Source organism: Rhinolophus sinicus, linkage group LG02 (genome assembly GCF_036562045.2).
Source record: "Rhinolophus sinicus isolate RSC01 linkage group LG02, ASM3656204v1, whole genome shotgun sequence".
In the NCBI taxonomy this organism is placed as follows: Eukaryota; Metazoa; Chordata; class Mammalia; order Chiroptera; family Rhinolophidae; genus Rhinolophus; species Rhinolophus sinicus.
In genome coordinates this window covers 31,754,028-31,776,547 of record NC_133752.1, presented here as the reverse complement: position 1 = coordinate 31,776,547, position 22,520 = coordinate 31,754,028, and the positions used below count along the sequence as shown (strand labels likewise).

Genomic DNA, 22,520 nt, shown 5'->3' with positions numbered 1-22,520 from the left:
TTACAATTGAGTGTGTCAGGTGTGTCCAGTTTTAGCTGGAAAACTCAGGTTACTATAAGGAATATAGTATCATTTGGACTAGGAAGCAGATTTTTTTTTTTAGTATTGTCAGAGACTGTTTGAACCACAGCAACTCAGGATGCTTATTTAAAATGCAGATCCCTAATCCCTCCAGCACATTTACTACATCAGACTGTCTAGGGAAGTATTGCTCAGACTTCACTGTGTGTACAAGAAACATGGGATCTTGTAAAACTGAAAACTCCCATTCAGTGCGTGGGGTAGGACCTGGGAGTCTGCATTTCTAACAAGCTCTTAGGTTGTACTGCTGACCTGCCGACCACACTTTAAATAGCAGGGCTCTGAGAGCCATAATGACAGCTCCAGCCCTGCAGACCTGTGGCCTCAATGGAGACAGATGTAGCCAGATGTGGAACGTTTAAAATGTAGCAATTACACCTAATATATAGTATGTAGCACATGGCTCCAAGAAGGTGAAGAAGACAGGTGTGGCAGAATAAAGATTATAGGATATACTATAATATACAGAGGGTGCCAAATATATATATATATATACACACACACACACACACACACACACACATTTTAAGAAAGGAAAAACTATTAAAATTGTAATACTCAATATACCGATAACAAAAGATGAATACAAGTCACGTTTGACTTCTGTAACTACAAGAGGTGCTCAAAGTGGTTACCATCAGCATCCAGACACTTCTGATTATGACAAACTACAGCTTGAGCAACGCTGACTGAAGTGTCCACTTGTACACATTTTTTTGGCACCCCCAGTATATCAGGTGCTCTTCTGAGTGGCCATATCAGATACCAGACTCATTGTTGCTGTGTTATTCTAGATCCTGAGAATGTGTTGAATCTCCAAGTACCATGCAGTAAGAAGAAGATTGTTTGCTTTTTACTGATTGCTGCTTTATTGCATGCTCTCTACAGGTTCTTTCTCTCATTTCCATTCTACAGGTTTGACAGAGTCTGTGGCTGGTGTGATCACATTGTTCTTAGTCATGGAAACATGGTCTCTTTTCTGATTCTCTGTGGTGATGAGTGAAAAGATTCTATCTGCTGCGGGGTGAAAAGGTCTTCAAACTAGTTTGCTTTCTAGTAAACAGCAAGACCTACAGAGACCCTAAGGGGAGGCTGACATCTCCCTGAAGATTAAATTTTTGCTAGTGTTTTGAAGGAGTGAGTTGTCAGTGCTTACAGGTCAGGCTCTGGTGCAGTGAATTCCGAAAGTTTTCAAGTTTTTCATTTATATTTTAATTGGATCCTATGGTGGCTAGCAAAGAAAAAAAAAGTTCTCTCTGAAAGTAAAAATTGAATTCTTGGTGCATGTGACCCAAGTCAGAAATCAGATTTTTTTTTTTTAAAGTTGTATACACATTTGTTTATAGAGTCATAATAAAAAGTTTTGTGCTCATAGCCAGTCTGTGATTCGGCTCATGTTACTAAATCTTCCTATGCCTTGATCTCCTCATCTGTAAGTGGGGATAATAGTATCTACCTCATTGGGCTGTTGCGAAATTAGATGAGAGAGTGAATGTAAAAGTCTTACCACAGTGCTTGGGATATAATAGAAGCTTAATACATTATAGCCATTACTACTTCTGTTGATGTTGAATTCATTTATGTGGTAATAACATCTCCTACTTAACTCACAAAAATACAGGCCTATTTTGTGTTCTGGTTCCAGTGTTTATATTTTTCTGATGCTTTTTATTATGGTTGCTTACATTTTAATGTTATTTTTGGCTAACTAGATCCCTCTGAAGCAAGTTGACTTGTAAGTATAAGCTATTGGGTGAGCAGACAAAATGAAAGCAGGAAGCTGCTACTTCATATATTGTTATTACCAAATATTTGGACTATCCTGTTTTATTTAGGTGTTTATGGTATCTAGTTGAACAATTGTGATGCTAAAATAGAGACAGCATCACCTCAACTTCTTTACTGTAGAAATAGTGACAACAGCCTTTTCAGAAACGTGTCTAGATGGGAAATTTACACAATGGGTCTGATAAATATCAGAAAGAAAAAACCCCGCTCTTCCTTTAAAGTGACTCTTTTGGCCTGAGGGCATTGACACCTGTCCCCTACAGGCCAGGTGTTCATGCTGTACCCAGTTCCAGCAGCCCTGTTGGAGTCTGCTTCCCACCCTTGTTCTGGACTCGTCCTGACAGAGCCTATCTTAGAAGAGAGACAGGGAGCAAAACGCTAAGCGTGCTCTCTTTATCTGGAAATGTTGGCGTATCATCCTTATGGTCATACCTAGAAAAGAACCATCTTTTAAATACTTTGTTCTCCTGGGATTTTCCTAGGCCGTGCTTGGAGTTGTTCTGAAATTTTGTTAAAGGAGAAATTGGTGAGACAAAAATTGGGCTCATGATTGAGTAGCTGTATCTATGTTCCACTTTTCATGAGAGATTTAATTTTTTCTAGTTCTGCTCTTTACCCTCAGCCCAAAGGTGTCTTTTGAACTTTGTAGATTTCTTCCTGTGGGATGAAAGCTTTGGCAAACAAGGGCTTATTTCTGTGGAGACCAGCAACCTTTTTCTTTTTGTTAGTAATCAGTATATGACTAAGCGTTTTCTCTAATGTGGCTAAGGAAATTTCAGAAACTCTTTTCCAATCCTTTTCTTTGCTTCTCTCTGGTCATTTAAAGCTGTGATGCATGTGTTCTTCCTCTGGGAAGCGGGAAGATAGGGTCAGGGGACTGAGGAGAGGAGGAGAGAGGCAAGATGGCCTCATAAAACCTTTGGCACTCATCCCCACGCTGTAGTCTCCAAAACTCCCTATGTTTGCCACCCGAAAGAGCCTTCAGAATATTAGGAAATGACATGTGTACCATTCTCTTTCAATGAACTAAACCTCTAAGCATAGAAAGAATTTAAGACATTGTTATCTTTAACCTTTTAGTCCAACAACAAATGCCAGAACCAGCCTGGCTCACGTCATGGGAGCCACCCAAGAACAGAAACCAAATTTGCAAAGCTACCTTTAATAAAAAGTGCTTACACTTTGCTGTAGTTAATCTTTGGAAGAGGGCTGGCAGTGGGAGGTGCGTATGATAATATTTACTTTTACTTCCCTGTGCTTACTCAGTGCTTTTTGGGTAAAATATATAATTGACTATTTGGGAAACCTTATTTATGAACTCAGGTTCTATATTAATATTATCATATCTCTAGGGAAAATATATTTAATAGAAAGTGCTGGCCCAAACTTTCTTTTAAAGAAGTTTCCGCTTATTTGTGTGACCGATTCCTCTCACAGGCTCCAGAGCTCCCCAGACATAGGAAAACATTCTGGGCCCCAAAACCCGACCCAACCATGTTTTTATCCAGCTGGCTGCTTGCTTCAGTGACTGGGATTCCCCTTCTTTTAATTCATGCAGAAGGTTGTAAGAAGCAATGGACAATACCTTTTTTTGGTAGGTGATACATTGACCAATGGAAGAGAAATTTTGAGGAAATCATTCTTATCAAGGCCTCATGAACATTCCTTAGTTAATGTTGGTCATAACTGCCCTCTGACCTCCATTCTCTCCTGTTGTTCATTCTCCATGCGACAGCCAGAATGCTGTACCTCCTTTTGGCACTCCTCTGTTAAAATCCTTCAGAGGCTTCCAGTTTCTACCAGAATAAAGTCCCAAATCTTTACGGGGCTTTAAACGGCTCTGCACAGTCAGTCTTCCTTTCCAGCTTCATTTGGGGCACTTCTTTCCCTGTGAGCTCTGCAGCTATAATGAGGTTTCAGTCTCCAGGGTACCAGCTCATAGTAACTCATCCTTCATATCCTGGTGTAAGCATCACCTCTCAGAGATGTTCATGCTTCCATCCTCCCCAGCCAGCTTAGCCAGCCCTGCTTCTTCTCACCCCCATGCTCACATAGCTTCTTGTACCTCTCTTTTAAAGCATTCATTACCTGCGCAAATTGTTTGATGTCTGTCTTCACCTCTGGAATATAGACCCCATGAAGGCAAGAGTATGATCACTGCTTTGTGACAAGCTCTTAGCCCAGTGCCTGGTTCCCAGGGAAAGCTCTCTTTCTTGATGGATTGATTGATGATTGATTGGCACATGGATGGAATAGAGGGAGGGAGAGTGAAAAGATGGTAGTGGAATTGTATTGTTAGATTTCTCTTATTCTTTTCACCTCCAAAATTATACCAGTCTAATTCTAAGAATTAATGGTCCAACTACAGAGAATAATTGATATGTATTTGTGTTTATAATATATGTAGTATATATTTAAGTTGACTATTAGGCAAAATATGATGCAGGAAGGATTATTAGAAAAATCATATATTGGCATCTATCCTAGTTATATTTCTGTTTTCAGGCAAGTCATTTATTTTAACATTTTCTGCATTGATTCAAATAGCTCTCTGGATCAAAGAATATGTTCAAATTACACAAATACATTTCAATTTCATAGCCTCATATTTAGCAAATGATATCAAGCCTCTGTTCAGAGTTCTCTTTGAGCAATCAAAATACAAATAACAGACATACAGTTGCTATGGGATAGGGTCTGTATACATGTTCTGATAGAACTCTCTGTGTTTTAGGTGAGTTTTTTTTTAAAATAGAAATTCTTTTTACAAACAACATGAAAAATTTAGAGTTACCAAAGACAAAACAAACCAACAAATGAGAAAAATATCACTTTTATTTCTAATACTCAGACTACCACTATTAGCATATTGGTGTATTTCTTCCCATTCTTTTTTCTAGTCTGATTTTTTTTGTGTGTTCGTTTGTTTTTCTTGTACATACTTGAGATCATATTGCTTGAATGATTTTTTCCATTACTTATTTTACTTCATATTTTCATATAAACTATAAAATATACCGGGGAGTGAGTAGTGTACCTTCTTTTGACACTTCAATGGGACATTGAATCCATACTGGTATGTGTGAAGAAAGAGGATTAAGTAATGTGGCAGAGCTAAGAGTAGGGCACACAGAATTCTAAGAACTAATAGCTGCTGAGCATTTCAGGTCTCTGAATTCCTTGGAATGTTTCCCAATGAATTGCAGTAAAGATGTGTACAATCATCTGCTGCTAAATGAAATCGTTCTTGGAAACCCAGTGCCTAAAATACTAATGAACCACCTGACACTTTGCAAGTTGTTAGATGACTAATTCTCTGGGTTGCTATTTTCCAAATGTGTGGTCATGTCCCTTCTTTCCTCTTCTTCCTCATCCCAGACTGCTTTGTCTACTTCTCAGCATCCTCCAGCCACTGTGAACTCATTTCTCTAACGGTACAGAGAACTTTCTTAGTACTTGAGGCCTGAAATGCTCCCTCTTCCCCCAACACCAACACCACCCCAACACTTTGCTTGGAAGTTTCCATGTTCTTGCCCTCTCAGTCTAAATGGTGCTTCCTCAGAGAGGACCTCTTTGATCTCCCATCACAAAACAGGTCTCCTGCACCAGGAAACCTTGGGCCTATTCTCTCCCTCTACACCAAGACTTCATTTGCCATCTGACAGTCCTTCATCTGGAAAAAAGTGAGCTGACAAACTGTCATAATGCCCCTAAAATATGGTACCATGTAAGATTTGAGCTATTCCAATCCAGAGATAATTTAAGTTACAACAATGGAACAAAAAAGTGAATGTTCTATAAAGTTTTTCAAACTTTTTCATGAAAAATGAAGCCTACTTGCCTACAACTTTGCACTATTTCTGGTAGATAAGAGGCAATCTCCCTCTCAGAGCCTCAAACAAGGAAGGGAAAGCTGTAATTGGATGTCTTCACTGTCAGTCATTTGGGGTAAAAGAGGACGGCCAGTTGCCTCACCCCTAGGGCATATGTGATCAGGTTGTGTCCCTAGAGCTTGTCTGTGGACTAGCTTCTCTTTATCTCACAAGCTGGATATATGTGACTGTGTGGAGGGAGGAAGGAAGGGACTCTACTGTCTGGACTTTTGAAACAAAAAGGAAACAAGCTTCAAAGCAGTAAGCTAAAAAAAAGAAAAAATTAGTACAAATATTATAGGATTGTTATTAAAAAAAAAATCCTGCTAAAAATAACAGGAACATCATTGAAATAGAACGCTTTTGACTAACATCTGTTCCTTAGTGTTCTGCATCTTTTACACAGTGCCTTATAAAAACAGAGCTACTTAATTTAAGTTCTGTCAAAGAAAAGGGAGTATTCCCAAGTCTTTGGCCAAGAATTCACCTCCACCACCACCACCATTCCCACACTCCCCATTTTCATGCAGCCACAGTAAAGATGAACTGGCACTTCACAGAAGCTGATCAGAGTGGGAGGTCTATGAGAGGAGCTGGGCTCATGGAAGTTCATGAGAACACCTAGTTGAACTCTCTGGCCCTAACTTCCTTTTCATAAAACTCTATAGTTCTAACTTCCTGTCTCCCTGCCTTAAATAGCCTCCATCTTAGCACACAGGTCAGAATGTACACGTGGCTTGCTAGGTCTGCACATGCTGGTGCTGGGTTGCAGCCCTTGTTTCTTTTTCCTGAATAAACCCTTTTTGATGATCAAATACCTAGTTGATATCATTGTTCAGTTGACAACATCATCTAATGTTTTCCTTCCTGCCCCATATCAACATTGAGAATCTTCATATTCATTGATCTGTGTGTCTAATGTCTGTCCTTCCCATTAGAGTGTTGGCTGCATGAGAGCCAGGGCCTTGTTGGTCTTGCTCACCCCTTTCGCCCTGTCTCCTCGGCCTTCCACAGCTCTTGGCACATGGGTGGCCATCAAATACACATTAAATGAATAAATAATTAAATGAATCCATTTTTTTAAAAAAAAACAGGTTCTTAAGCTCTCTATCCCACTAGTTTCATTTAGGAAAAGGGTTGACAAAGTACACAACTTTCTTGACAAGATCTTCACATTTGTTCAGTAAACACTTACTGAGTGCCTGTCACCAGGTCACGCCCTGGAAATGCCACATGAATAAGACATGATTGATGTCTTCCAAGACATCAGAGACTAGCAGAGGTACAGACACACATGTGTATAGATAACTGCACTTGTTTATGAAAGAGTGGAAGAAGGTATGGAAACAGGAGCCTTCGAACTACAAGGGGGAAGAATTTAATTTGCCTGGGGCTTGAAAGTTTTCACCCAAGCAATGATATTTATTGCTAGGCAAAGAATGAAGAGGGGATGGGTAGTGGGTTAATTAGCAGGAAGAGAGTATCCCAAGCTGGGGTCAGGGTCAGATAAATGGCAGGTTTGGGCAGTATTAGGTACTTCGGGGTGGGGCTGGTGGAGAGGGGTTGTGAATGCTGCACCAAAGTATTTGGATTTGATCTTAAAGGAGCCAAGGTACCTGCTTAAGCAAAGGAGGCCATGTAGGAAATCCTGGTTAGAGTGCACCAATGTGCAGAGTTCACTGGAGTCAATACTATAGTTAGAAAACCGAACCGTTCACTGTAATTACAGGCATTTTCAGTTAAAATGTCCTTAATTTAGAGTTTGTAATGCATCTTTCATAGAGATGAATTTTTTGATATCATCGAGGTGAATATTTTACTAGAAATTGGTAGCTCTTTTAAAATGTATTTTCCAGATGAAGACCTACCTTTCAATGTATTTTTATGTTGAAATTTAGAAACTCTTGAAAACCATTTTTTATGTGTACCCAGATAAATGTTACAGTATAAATCACTGCAGAACAAACTTCATGAATCTTCATGTGAAATGTAATTAAATATTTTGGATTCCTCCAGATGAGTAAGTGCCCAGGTCTTTTCCACCCCCTGCCCCTTCTTAAAGGTAATGCCTCTTTATCAACACCTCATTAAAACAAAACATCTCTCTTGCAGTTCCGCGGCAGCCTTCAAATGACTTATTTGAAATATTTGAAATTGAAAGAGGAGTCAGTGCAGATGATGAAGCAAAGGATGATCCAGGTAGATACTTATATTCTTAGTACCGTTATAATGATGTTTTATTGTTGCACTCCATTTCATGGAAATAACTTTTAAATTGTAGATTCTTTGGTTACATCTGGGAAAATTATAGACTTTTTTAAAACTTGGTTTCCTCTGTAATTAAATCAGTCGAGCAAAAATAATTGAGTCATCATTATCCTCTTGTTAAAAAATGTATTAAAGCAGCATTTAAACTGAGAAGGAAATCATATTTTACAAGTAATGATGTAACAAGATCATAATTTGGCAACATTTGTGTGTTCTATTTTTATAGCTGAGCACACATGCCCAGTTCTACTGCAAAAGATTTATGTGATTTTCTTTTGATCTCCTGGAGAAAAAAGTTCTGGTGGGTTAGTTAAGTGTGGATAGGAGAGAACGCTTGTTGTGCAGATAACATTGTTCACAAATGCATTTCTGTTGTTAGTGGTTGGTTTGTGGAATACTCATCTTTCTGGCCATTTCCTTGCAGGTGTCCTGATACACAGTTGTAATTTTGACCACGGGCTTTGTGGATGGATCAGGGAGAAAGACAGTGACTTACACTGGGAACCAGTAAGGGATCCAGCAGGTAAAACCAATTACTGAACTCTAGGATGCATTTCAGTTTGATCCTATTGGTGGCCTAGTTCTGCTAATCCAGTATACTGTCGCACATCGATGTGTGTACTTAATAACGAGGGTAAAGAGCTTGTCTGGCATTCATATTCCATTTTTTAACTTAGTTTGTTAGCTGTCAACTAGAATTATATTAGGGGGAGATGAGTAGTTCCTTAAAAGGCCAACTACCCTGTTTCCCCAAAAATAAGACCTAGCCGGACAATCAGCTCTAATGCGTCTTTTGGAGCAAAAATGAAAATAAGACCGGGTCTTATTTTACTTATTTTAGTATAATAAAATAAGTTATATTTTATTACATAAACTTAAATAATAAGTTTAAAATAAGTAAAATAAGTTATAATAAAATATAGCTTATTTTATTATAAGACCCGGTCTTATAAGAGACCAGGTCTTATATTCATTTTTGCTCCAAAAGACACACTAGAGCTGATCGTCCGGCTAGGTCTTATTTTCGGGGAAACACGGTACTATCTCTCAAAAAGCTTGGAAAACAAAATACCTGAACTCATTCTAACACACAGTTTTCAACTTACTTGTAGTGCCCCATTCCCAAGCATAAAAGTAATACATCAGCCATAGTAATAGTGCCTGGTTGTTTTCTCAATTGTGTCTTTCTTTTCTTTGCTTTTTTGAAAGATTTGAGACATAGTTGAAGGAGACAGTAAAATTTCTGTGAATAACTCTCTGATAAAATTTTCAATCTAAACTTGCATGACCTTGGAAAATTAACAGATTTTTAAATTGCGTACTTCCTGTTAATCTAAAGTTTAGTACTTACAAGATGTTTTGTTGTGTCAGAAAGCAAAGCTACGTATTGTTGGTTTTTTCCCTCCCCTCGGTAATTAAATCTTTTGTGGATGAGGTCAACTTAATGGAAGGATGAGGAGTTTGGTTTCTTTTCTTCCTTTTTATCCTTCTGACTCTAAATTTAGGAACGAAACATACAATTTGTGAGAAAGTATGCTGTTAGTTTTAAAAGCCTAGTTTTTAAATATTACCCCAGGTATTACATAGAAGAGCACAAAACACACAAAAGTTAACGAGAGAGGATATGCTCTGTTAAACCAGTTATTCTCAAACATTAGTGTTTGTGCAAATCAGCTGGGGTCCTTGTTAGAATGTACATTTTGATGCATTTCTAACAAGCTCCTTGGGGATACCTATGGCACTAATCCTCCGTGTACATTTTGAGTAGCACAGCATTGAAACCTTAGTTTAAAAATATATTTATTATATCCCCGGAGATTGAAATATATAGAAATATTTAAAAATGAAAATTTGAGGTAAGCTTTTAAAAATACGGGTTTGTTTTTAGATTTCTTTTAGCCATAAAGTAATTTTTAATGAAACACATTCACCTGGTACAGTCCCTCTCATTCTCTTGTGTTAACCCTCGTGCATTGAAGGTTAACTCTGAGAGGACAACATTATCATTTATGTCACATATATATGTGAATTAGAGAGAAGCCAACATTTACTTAAATACCTACTTTATAGTCCTGACTCATTCCTTATTTCATTAATTTTATTTCATATCCTCTTATCCACTCTGTGAAGCAGGTAATACTGTTTTTATTTCACAAAGGAAATAAACATCCTCACACAACACATAAACATCCTAAGACCACAGAGCTAAAGAGTGGACCTCATGTTCAGACCTCTCTAGGCTGCCCACACTGCCTCCCAGGTAGTTCAGTGCCCAGCACATCTGTAACACTATTCTGGGGTTTTCACTCTCCCACAGTCTGGCCTCTGTCTCCTGTGGGGTGCATGATCTGATTAGCCTGTCTCAGGCCTATGAATTTGACTGACCACTGACCTGGAGCATTTTGCTACAGAAAGAAGGATTGATGGCAGCCATGTATTCAGTAATATTCATGGTCACAACAAATAGCTCTTTTAAGTAAGGTACATTAGAGAGAGTCATTCGTGCTAAAGTCAGAAGAATCCCTGACACATCTATGTAGGTAGTCTATGTAATATACTCAATTTTTAGAATTCAAACACTATATTTTAGAACCAATTTAGTACTTTTCGATGTTTATTCATCACGTATGTAAATGTCTAAATTTGTGGTGACTCCAATTCCACTTGCCCTCTGATAGAAAAAATGAGAAGAGGATGGGAAATTAAAATGGCAGGCAAAAAAGTTGGAAATGGTGATTTAGCTGCAACAGTACAGAACAAATTGAAAGTACATGGTGGCTGCTGGGGTGACAGAATAGCTCCTGATGATTGGCTCTGGAGGGTGCTCTTCTGGGGTTGCTCCAGGTTTTTACCAATGACTTGAACCAACTGGATGTTGAATTTGAATATGGAAGGCATACTAACCAAGCTGTGGATGGCTCAAAGCCAGAGGAGAATGTGACTGTGCTGACATAACCAGCTCTACAAGATCAGATCAACAGGTCACATTTAAGAGGGTGAAATTTAATGGGGATGAATAAAAGGTCTGGCTCATGGTCTAGAAACCAACTATGCAGCTATGGGAGGGGAAGAAGTGCCTTAGCAGTAGAATGAAAGACTTTAGAATTTTAGTGGGTAAAGAAATCAGTGAGTGAACCCTGCATGTTTCTGCCTAAAAGTTGAGTCATTCCTCTAGAACTATGGTATTTTTTCCAGAATGGAAAATCTACTTTGGTGGGTTCTCTACGAGAAATAAGTGTAGGTCACTCAAAATGACCTGAATGGAGAGGGGTCTCAAAGCTTGTAGAAAAACAGAAGAAGAAACCAGACTGTTTAGCCCGGAAAAGAACTACTGGAGCAGGGCTGCTTTTCAAATACTTGACAGACAACATCTATCACTATTGTTCTGTGACCATAAGGGGATGGAAGTCAGATCAGTAGGTGAAAACTACAGAGACTGATTTTGGTTCACTCTCTGAAAAAACTTCCCAATAGTCAGAGCTGTCTAAAAATTCCTCCGGCTGACTTTGAAGTAAGGAACTGTCTGTCCATGGAGGTGTTTTGATGACATATGGAATGATGTTGCTTTGAGAACTGGATAAAGATTGGATTAGTAAATCTCTTATACCTCTGAGAGCCTCTTAGTCAGAATGGAATGCCCAGGTGACCCCAAGGAGATTAGTGAACGGGATTCCAGCTCGGAAAATGGATGAGAAGGCCAAAGGAGGACAGAGAGATGGAAGAAGGGTAGGAGTACATGGCATGCATCAGGGTGGAACTGCAGATGGGCTTTTTAGAATATGTTGGAGGAATTCTAACCACACACTGATGGTAAAATACTAATAAAGCTTATTATGAAAAGTGCCTATTTTTCTTCTAGAAGGTTCAGGTGAGGGAGGGTGTGTATGTGTATGTGTATCACATGCTAAGACCAGAGAAGAATATAAACAATTTAATGAATTATTTCTGAGTATTATCTAATTACCAAGCTAATGGTTTCCTTGTGTCTATCTATATTATCCCATTTATAAAGGAACGTATGTTTGGATTTCCACAGTTATGACTGATTTTAATGTTGTGCATTTCTTATCCAAGATCGAGATATGCAAATATTCTCATATCCTCATATCTCCAAGAAAGCCCTCAATTAAATAAACTTACAACTTTGAGAAAGAGCTGTAAAATAAATGCACTTGATAGTTGCCTTGCCTGGTGCACAGAGGTTTTGTTTATCACATTCAATCTTGAACTTAGTTGTGAGATAGTGAAATTAATACATTCCTCTAGGGTATGGAAAATTGCGCTACCAGTAGATGTGGTGATTCACTGTAGGCATGTAGCTGTGGCCCTGAAGACACACCCTTCTCCTATAGATGTCAAGGCTGGACCTGGGGCTCCTTCCTGGAACTGGGATCTGAGGATCAAGGGTTAAAGGCAACCAACTCACTGCTCTGTCTGCTACAGATAGCCACAAGGAGTTCACTTAAATATATAACAAGTATGCCAGCATGTACATACAAGTATGTCTGTTGCAGCATTAAAAAGCCTTATTTTGAAATCCTTGTAAATGGAAAAATAAATCAGCAATGAAGATAAAAGCTGCCTCCTAGCCCTGGCTTCCAGTTGCCCTTCCCAGGTACAACTGGTTTCTTGGTTATCTTTCCCGAGATATATTTGTCCACACGACAGCAAAGCACCCTCTTCTGTACCTCGTTTTTGTCACTTAATGATACTATCTTAAGAGTTAACATGAAGAACGAAGACTTTGAAGCCAGAAAGCCGGGGTGAAACCCAGCACCCTGGCTTACTAGCTTTGACCTTGAGCAAGCCACTTAATGGGATTATCAATAGTATCTATTCAACACATGTAAAGCATTTAAAGCAGTGCCTGGCCCAGAGTTACCATTAAAATAGTATTAGCCCTATACTATTGAGATTGTCCTATATCAGTACATATAGAACACCCGCGTTATCAATGGTTGTTACTCCATTACTCCTTGGATGTCGCACTTGCATTTAACCAGCCATCCACTGAAGAACATTTCAGTTGTTCCCAACTTTGGTAGTTCAGACAATATTGCAGTGAATAACCTTGCACACATATCATTTCATCTATGTTTGCATATATCTGTAAGATACATTCCTAGATGTGGAATGCTAAATTAAAGGGAACTTGCATTTTGAATTTTGATAGATTTTACTACATTACCTTTTATAAGGATTATAAACAATTTACACTCCCACCAATAATATTTAAGAACCATCTCCAATATAGCTCTTATAAACTACTTTTAAAAATCTTTACCAACTTCATAGGTAAAAAGTCATCTCATTTTAATTTATTGTGAAAAGTTGACCATCTTTTCACATTTTGTCATTTTTTTTTTCTGAGATGCCCTTTATTTTTCTTTTGTGTTTTTATTGATTTGTAAGTTCATTATGTAAAAAATGAAACAGTTATTTTTCATGTGATGCAAATATTTTTTTAAAACATTTTTGCTTGTCTTACTATTACATGGTATTATCTTAAAATGAAAATTTGGAAACAATGTTCTTCAGTAAGAAATTGGCTAAATTATTAATGGCATACCCCCAGCTATGAGAAATGTATTTGTTGACATTTTAGAAAAATGGCTGACATCTGAAAAAAGCAAGTTATAACACTGCAGAAATGTTCACAGCACAGCTCTACAGAGGAAGAACAATTGTAGCCTCATTGATCATGTTTTACATTGTAGAGTTTTAAATACCTATACAAAAAGATGATTTGACTTTTATTAGGAAGCCTTGGTTTGTTAGGTTGTCTTGTTTATGGGCAGCGTCTGGCAGAGGGATAGTAGTGTGCATTCCACAGGGACTTAAGATAATCCTTGGTTTCTTAAAACTTGCAGTTTAACTGTAATAACCTTATATCTTAGTCTTAACCAAAATACCTGTGATGATTCAAAAGCTGACTTATGGGGAGACATTTAAAATCCATCTGAATATTTTGGCCCCAAATACCATTTGGATTAATTTGGGGGTGGCTGGGAGGGTGGATGGTATGAGGATAAGAAACTGTGTTTGTTGTTGGTGATTGAGGTATATGACTCAAAGACCTCTTTCCCTGTAGTTTTCTTTGTTCGTTTTATGTTTGCTGTATTTTTGGAACATCATTATTCCACACATGACATTAAACTCCTACCATATGCTGGGAACATAATGAGGTGGTTTGGGGGAAAGGTTGCTTCTGACATGAGAGAGTTCACAGTCTCCTGGGGGAGAGAAGCATGCAAACCACTGATTCCAGTCTGATGACAGCAAGTGCTGAACAGGGGGTCAGGCAGTCCTGAACTCAAACCATTACTCTGCCACTCACTGTCTGGGCAACGCCTTGGGTGACTTCGCCTCCCCAAGCCTTAGCTCTGTATCTGCAAAACAAGCCTTCACTTCCCTGGCTTGTTCGCAGGGTTCCTGGGATGCCGCCCCGGAACTCGCCACATAGCCTAGCACAGAACTGCACAGATATCACCTGTTTGGTTCTCTGACTGCTCAGAGGGCACTTGGAAGAGGAGCATAGGAGGACATCCCAACCCTTATCATGTCTGACACAGATTGAGCATAAGAAAATGTTGATCTTTTCACTGAAAAATAAATGGGTTTCCTACCCAAACAGATACATGAGTTCAGCATTCCAACCACATTTTCCCATGGATAAATCAGTGTTGAAACACAGTGTTTTCAGTTGGCTGCTGTAAAAGAGCCTGAGAGGAATGTCACTTGTACATGGATTGAGTTTCAAAATAGTACTTGCAACTTTCCCTCTCCTAAGAAGCAGCTTCCCTCACTCACTGCTGCTCAAACATTTCCCCCCCTTAATTGCAGTTCCTATAACAATAGGGGAGGAAAACTCTGTAGCCCAAGGGATCTGAGGACAAAGTGACCTGTCCAGAGTGACAGTTTTATTAACAGTTTGTGTTCATGTATATGTAATTGGGAATTATATTAATTATACTATATCGTATAGTATATACTATATTATATATATATAGTAGTATATTATAATATATAGTATGTGTACTATAGTTTATATTTTATTAATTATGTTATGGATTTGTTTTGACATAAAAACATTGTAAACTACTTATCTCCAAATAAATTTGATGCTCTAAGAAGATATGGAGGGTTTCCAGAACACGTCTGCACTCTAGTGTGAGAAGCATAGCAAACTGACTTTTTTAAAAGGACTGTTCTCTCTTTAAAGATGTAAAAAAATGAAAAAGAGAAGAGAGAATAAACAAATCTAGTGCCCTTTAAAACAGTGTCTGCTCTACTGCCCGGAGGTTAATTATCTGCATAGACAATTCTCCTTGGCAACTTAGAGTCACCCACCAAACCAGCTTGCCAGCTTGACAACATAATCATAAGTTGGTGAGGATCAGGAGTTGGTGAATGTGTGTATGTTTGTGCATGTCTGTGTACGTCTGATCGTATTCCACTGGCAATATTCACAGAGCTAGGATTACTAATTATTAGGTGTCCTTGGCATAACTTGTATTCCTGAGCAGAGTGAGTGCTTTCTTTAAACACAAAAACCATGGAATTTAAGACAGGCAGAGAAATAAGTCATATTTTTCTCCTTCAAAAATTTGGAATTCTTTACAAATGACTATCAGAGTTTGAAGATGAACCCTCCCCCCCACCAAAAAAAAAAGTAAAACTCCTGTCCATCCTCTTTGTGCTAGAAAGGGATGTCGGCGTGCGCACACACGGCCCTGCTTTTCCCATTGCAGGTGGACAGTATCTGACAGTCGCGGCAGCCAAGGGCCCAGGGGGAAAAGCTGCTCGCTTGGTGCTCCCTCTCGGCCACCTCATGCATTCAGGGGACCTGTGCCTGTCGTTTAGGCACAAGGTGACTGGGCTGCACTCCAGCACGCTCCAGGTGTTTCTGAGAAAACACGGTGCCCACGGAGCAGCCCTGTGGGGAAGGAACGGTGGCCATGGCTGGAGGCAAACCCAGATCACCCTGCGAGGGGCTGACGTCAAGAGCGTAAGTAGAACCACAGAGGAGGAAGACTTGGGAGGTGTTCCTTTCACAGGAGAACTCTCGGGTCTGAACTGGAAGAAGCCTTGATCTCGTCATTAACTCAGGCTCAGACATAGGTCTGTATTTTTTCTGGCCTTGACTATGCCACTCTTTGCCTATTTCTATCACCACTTTTTGCTTTTCATACATTCTTTAGTACAGCGTATGACCACCACTAATCTCCCTACCTGAGCGCAGATCCCCTATTTTTAGTGAAAAATAATTAGGAATTAAAGAAGTAAAAGAGTTCATTGAGAAACTTCAAAGGGCAGAGGTGGTGAGCGTAACTGTTCCTGCTTTTCCTTTCGTTCCTTATACTTCAAACTTTGACCATCATGAGTTACCCTACAGTATTTTATTATTTTTTTTTTTAAATGTTTCATTAAAGTCGATTTTTTTCTCTTTGCCTCAGAGATCATCGTTAAGTAGCCTTGGGGGTGGGGAACCCAGGACAATATATTTGGAAAATACTATTCTTTTCTGGACAGGATATGGGAGCTTTTATTGAATAAATTTTATCTTACATAATCAAGTCATAGGTAGCAATAAAATGATCTAGAACAACTCCCCAAAATAATGAATTATTTGGAAAAAGTGCCTTCTTTATGTTGATGCTTATAAAACATTTTCTATTAGAAGATTCTGCATCTATATAGTTTCTAGAAACTAAAAAGAGGATAGACTCCATCAATACACCTTTTATCAGAGTCTTTAGTATTATTTTACTGATTTTTTCTTTAAAATTTTGTTCATATTTATATTTTTAGAGAAGTAAAACAAGATAATTATTCATTTCAAATCACAGTGTAGAAAGGTTTATTGTTTTTAAAAGGAGCAAGGATGTTCTATGCAAAGTAAAATACAAGTATAGTGAAAGTTCTTGGTCTTTCCATAACTAAAACAACATTGATTGGGTGATGATGTTTGATTCTATTCCGTTTTGCAGCAAAGCTATATGACTCCAATGGAGGAACTAGAAAACATCAGAGACAGGTTGCATGACTGTGATCTTTTAGATCTGTGGCTCTCAACTTGTGCACTTCTGTTTTCCACCACATTGTTTTTACTTCTGACCTTGGTAATCTTTGACAAAAGTGTCCACTTCATAAGCATTCCTAAATTGAAGTAGTCTACAGTTTGGAATGGCTTTTTAAAGGATAACTGATTCTGAGTTATGGGATCTGATTAACAGTGTACTGGTGATTTAACTTTCTAGAAGGCATGCCTCCAGTGACACTGTTCTAGTTTTTCCTTCTGTTAAGTTTACTGTTTACTTTTGGGGGAAGTTTGCCTTTATTTTGCTAAATGAGCAAGGATTGGAAAGGGCAGAGGAGGCTTGACTGGTGTGTGTGTTCTCTCCCTAGGTTATCTTCAAAGGTGAACAAAGGCGTGGTCACACTGGGGAGATTGGATTGGATGATGTGAGCTTGAAAAAAGGCCCCTGCTCTGAAGAACGCGAGCAACTCCACAACTAGCAATGAACTCACATGTTGCTCCCTCTTCTTTTTCTAATTTTCACCTCCTGTCTTCTCCCTTTCAGGCCTAGGAGAAGAGTGGGTCAGTGGGTCAGGAGAAAGTCTGGTTGTTGACCCACATCTTGCTGGCCTGCTTGTGTGCAATCCCAATGAACAGTGACATTCTCCTTGAAATAGAAGGGGTATCTGTAGACACATGCAAGCCATCTTTGGGTGTTACCTTCCATCCTATGTCTCTTTTAGGAAGGCCATCAGCATATATGCCCTATGCCATCCTTCATCCTGGTTATAAGGTGTTCCTAGTAGCAAATTATGAGAGGCATTTTCAAAAGAAATCTGTGCAAATGGCCATTCTGTTATCTGTTCAGTGTTGTACCATGAGTAGTATTGACTTTCCCTAAGATATGTTGTACAATGTGCTTGTGAAATTGGTTTCTCCTCTTCACTGTTAGTTCTGGACTGATCTGAACTCTTTCACTGCCATTCACTTTATAAAAGAAGGGTGTGTAACACTTGAAGTTGCATTTATTCTTGTTATCTCTATTCTTCTTTTAAAGACAATTATGTATATTGGGCACGTAATTCCTCGTTAGTAGTATTGTGTTTTGTGTAAATGTGCTATTGATATTAAGTAGTTACGTGTTCGTAATATTTACAGACTCTAGTTGCAAGGGAAAAGGCAGCTTGTGATCTCTTGACTTAAAAAATACACAGTGAAATGTTATTCAGTTCCCATACCTTATATTCGTAGCAAGAGAAATTTAGAAAAGGTGTCAGGTTGTGGTAAGGGAGGAATTCATTTTTTAATGACCTTGAGTTTGATCCCTATAAAGGATAGTAAACCATTCAGGTAGATAAGAAACTGCAGTTAGCATATAAAACCCTCGCTGTTTCTAGTTACACTTTAAAACCAACAGCTTTCTCCATAATAACATGGTCTCCCTGGTAATCTGTAAGAAGGTTTCCAAAAGGTCTGGTTGTTTCAAAGGAAAGATTGTTTGTGAAAGCAGGGTTAGGAGAAGCTACATTGGAATATGTTTTCATACTGATTTTTAAATCAGTATAAATTTAGGCAAGTCTAGCTCATAACTTATGTGCTATCTTGTCGGGATAGAATTAGAAGCAAGTTCCATGCTTTGAAGCATTGAATGTGCTGGAATAGGATCCACACTAGAGAAACAGGACAAGACTGGAATTCTAAGATCTAGGAACCCTCAACTAATATATTTTCTCCCTGCATATTTCAACTGTATATGAAAAAAATACATAACTTTAAAAAGGCAACTTACTACTGAGGCTTTTCCTCATTTCTGATTAATCAAAATATTTTCTGCTGTTTTTGCCAGGAATCACAAAGATGATTAAAGGGTTGGGGAAAAAATGATCTAGGATGAAAAATGAAAGGAACTGGGATTATTCAGCTTGAAGAGAAGAGTAAGGGGCAAACCATTGCTGGTTTTCAAGTATATGAAGGGTTGGTACAGAAAGGATGGTGACCAGCTGTTCTCTACATGCACTAAGAATAGAACAAGAGGAAACAGTCTTAGGCTGGAGTATGAGGGAACATTTCCTGGCAGGGACAGTTGTTAAATTAAAATCCCTTATAAAGAAATGTGACTTTCTCTTTCTCTCTCTCTCTCTCTCTCTCTCTCTCTCTTTTTCTTTCTTTCTCTTGTTGAGGCTTTTAAAAAATTAGATAAAAATGTATCTATTTAAGATAGTTAAAAGATGTCCTTACCTCACGGTAGAGTAACAGATTACAGCATCTCCCAAAAGATGTTTTGATCCTATTATCGTGTAATGAAAGTCTCCAGAATGAAGTTATTTGAACCAGGCCAGAGTCTAATTTAGACTTTTCCCTCTTCGGCTTCTAGTGGAGAGGAATCAAAAGGGGAAAAGTCCACCAAATGCTAGGCTCACTAAAAATGTCTCTCCCTTTATGGCAAACCTAGCAGTATTAAAACAAAAACAAAAAGGAAAAAAAATGCTTATATATATATATATATTTATTCCTAAAAGAGTATGATGAACAAATATTTTAGTATCTCAGTGTCCTATTGTGGTGTTTTTTGTGTTTTTTTTTTTCTTGATAAAAGTATAACCCTTTCACTTGCTCAGTAGATGATATTTCAGATTTTTAAAGAGACCATAGCAAAGACTACAGTTTACAGAGATTTTTATCTGGTGCATTCTCTGTGCAATGTGTGTGACAACAAAACTTGGCTACTGATAGTGAGTGCCATGCCCAATGCAACTGCCAGGCCCTTTCCTTCACCTAGTTGGTATAATTCAGTTTCACTTATCAATTGGATGTCCCAGCTCCCACAAAATGGTAATGTTTTTTGAACAATACAATAGTATATCTTTTGTGATTTAACTTGGTGAAGGCAGGGCAGGAGGGAGAATATTAATCGGTGCGCCTTTGAGTAGGGGCCAGAAAATATGGTCTTAGAGCCCTTTTTAATAATCCATTTCCTTTTTGGTCATATAACTGCACAATTGAAGACAAAAGGGGAAAGTGATAGAAAATTTCACTTTTAGGTGCCAATAATACATTGCACTAAACTGATGGAAGAAGTTATCCAAAGTACTGTATAACATCTTGTTTATTATTTAATGTTTTCTAAAATGAAAAATGTTAGTGGTTTTCCAAACAGCAAAACAAAAATAATTCTTTGTAAATAAAAAGCACTGTTAATAATACCAGTTGTCTGTTTCTTGTTGTTTTGATTTTTTTCAGTTTTTTTCCTTCTTCTTATTTATTTATTTATTTTTTACTGCTTGAATGATTAGGAACAAAGATATTGCCCAAATTATTATACTTTCTAGGTCATAAAATATGAGATACTTTTCACCAGAATGCACAGGGAAAGAGACCAGATGCACACCTTAGCAAATTGATTTAGTTTTCTCATATCTCACTTAGTTGTAAGCATTTGCCTCAAATCCTTTTATGGAAAGTCAGGATAAGCTATAAGTAAATATATATGAATTATAATTGAAAAGCCTTTTTTACTAGTATTGATTCTGTTAGTTTATGACGTTTTTCACATACTCCAATAACCTTTGGAGAAAACAAGTATAAGTAAACAAAATTAATGAAATGCAAGATTAAAAGCTAGTCTTTTTAGAAAATTAGAAAGAATATGCTTAATGGCTTTCTTTCTTTCCAATACTCAGAGAAATCTTAGCAGTTGGGACAGTCAAGTTTTGGATAAATTCGTACTTTAATCAAAAGGTAAATAAAGTAATCCCTGAGAGTTCTGAAAAAGCTCAGGTTTTCTGAGTATGTTAAGAAATTAAACCTTTAGAAACCTATTTCAGATTGGGTGTGAAGGAAGCAGATATGAGATTTCAGAACCATTGATTTATTTGAAAGATTTTAGAGTACTGACTGTATGTGTGGCTTTGGGATATAGCAGAAAGGAGACTTTCCCTCATTGGGTTTCAATCTAGAGAAGAGGATATTCATTTACCAAAGTCATATAAATAAATCCAAATTTTTTTTTCTGAAAAGTCGTATGTGGTACCTTGAAGTCTCAGAAAGCACGGTGAATTCCATGCACTTTGCCCACTGCTTTTCAAACTTTAATATTTGGGAATCACCTCGAGATCTTGTTAAAATGCAGCTTCTGATTTGGTAGATCTGAACTGGCACTTGAGATTCTCCATTTCTAACCAGCTCTCAGGTAATGCCCATACTGCTAGTCCTGGGCCCCAATTTAACAAACAAAGCCTAAAGATAATATCGAGGTGTCTGGGCCTTTATCTCTGCTAATTTTCACTGTTGGAAGGCCTAAAATACCAGAGTTGTAAGATCTGGTATTCTACAAGAATTTACTAAGCTCCAGTGTACTTATTTCAAAAAATGTTAGGGTCTCAACAATTAAAAATATCAATAAATAGACAAATATTATTTTTAGAAGAACAAATTCTGGATATAATAAGTACCATTATCAAAATGAAAAATTCACTAAGGTATTCAACAGCAGATTTGAGCTGGCAGGAGAAAGACTCAGTCAACTTGAAGATATGTCAGTTGACATCTAGTTTGAGAAACAGCAAGATAAAGCTTCAATAAGGGTAAAACAACAATGCTCAACAAGGAAATAGAAGATGTGAAAAATTCTATGCATCAACCAGACTAACATGCATCTATAGAACACTCTATTCAACACAAGAGTACATTTTTTTTTCAAGTGTATCGGTGTTTACAGACCATAAATTAGGCTACAAAACAAGTCACAATAAATTTTAAAAGAACAGCAATTATACAAAATATATTCTTACACCACAATGAAAAAATTAGAACTCAATTACAGGAAAATTGGGGAAATTCACAAATATGTGGAAATTAAACAACATGCTCATAAATTACCAATTGCTGAAAGAAGAAAGCAAAGGAAAATTAAGAAATATTTTGGGTTGCCTCTTTATTTTGTTGAAGGTTTCTTTTTCTGTGCAGAAGCTCTTTAGTTTGATATAGTCCCATTTACTTTAGCTTTTACTTCCCTTGCCTTTGAGGTCAAATTCATAAAATCCTCTTTGAACCCAAGCTCCATAAGTTTAGTACCTATGATTTTTTCTATGCAGTTTAATGTTTCAGGTCTTATATTTAGGTTTTTGATCCATTTTGAATTAATTTTGGTGTACAGTGACAGATAACAGTCTAGATTCATTCTTTTGCACGTGGCTCTCCAATTTTTCCAGATCATTTATTGAAGAGGCTGTCTTTTCTTCATTATATATTTTTGGCTCTTTTGTCGAAAATTATCTGTCCGTATTTATGTTGGTTTGTTTCTGGGTTTTCAGTTCTATTCCATTGGTCTGTGTGTCTGTTTTTCTGCTAATACCATAAGATTTTAATTATTGTTGCTCTGTAGTACAAGCTGAAGTCAGGGAGTACGACACTGCCAGCATTGTTCTTTTTTTCTTAGGATTACTTTGGCAATTGGGGCCTTTTGTGGTTCCATACAAATCTGATGATTTTTT

The 22,520-nt window shown here is 37.7% G+C and overlaps 1 protein-coding gene across 5 annotated transcripts in view; it reads left to right on the top strand.

Annotated features, from left to right (window-relative positions):
• Nucleotides 1–20,231, top strand: part of NPNT (nephronectin) — a 77,565-nt gene extending 57,334 nt beyond the window's left edge. For all 5 annotated transcript variants that reach the window (XM_074322775.1, XM_074322760.1, XM_074322767.1 and 2 more), the window contains 4 exons: nt 7,854–7,940; nt 8,434–8,532; nt 15,761–16,017; nt 17,418–20,231. In XM_074322775.1, coding sequence (XP_074178876.1) covers nt 7,854–7,940; nt 8,434–8,532; nt 15,761–16,017; nt 17,418–17,528 — 554 coding nt within the window. In that variant the 3' untranslated portion in view covers nt 17,529–20,231. The remainder of the gene's footprint in view (nt 1–7,853; nt 7,941–8,433; nt 8,533–15,760; nt 16,018–17,417) is intronic.
• Nucleotides 20,232–22,520: the final 2,289 nt, after the last annotated feature.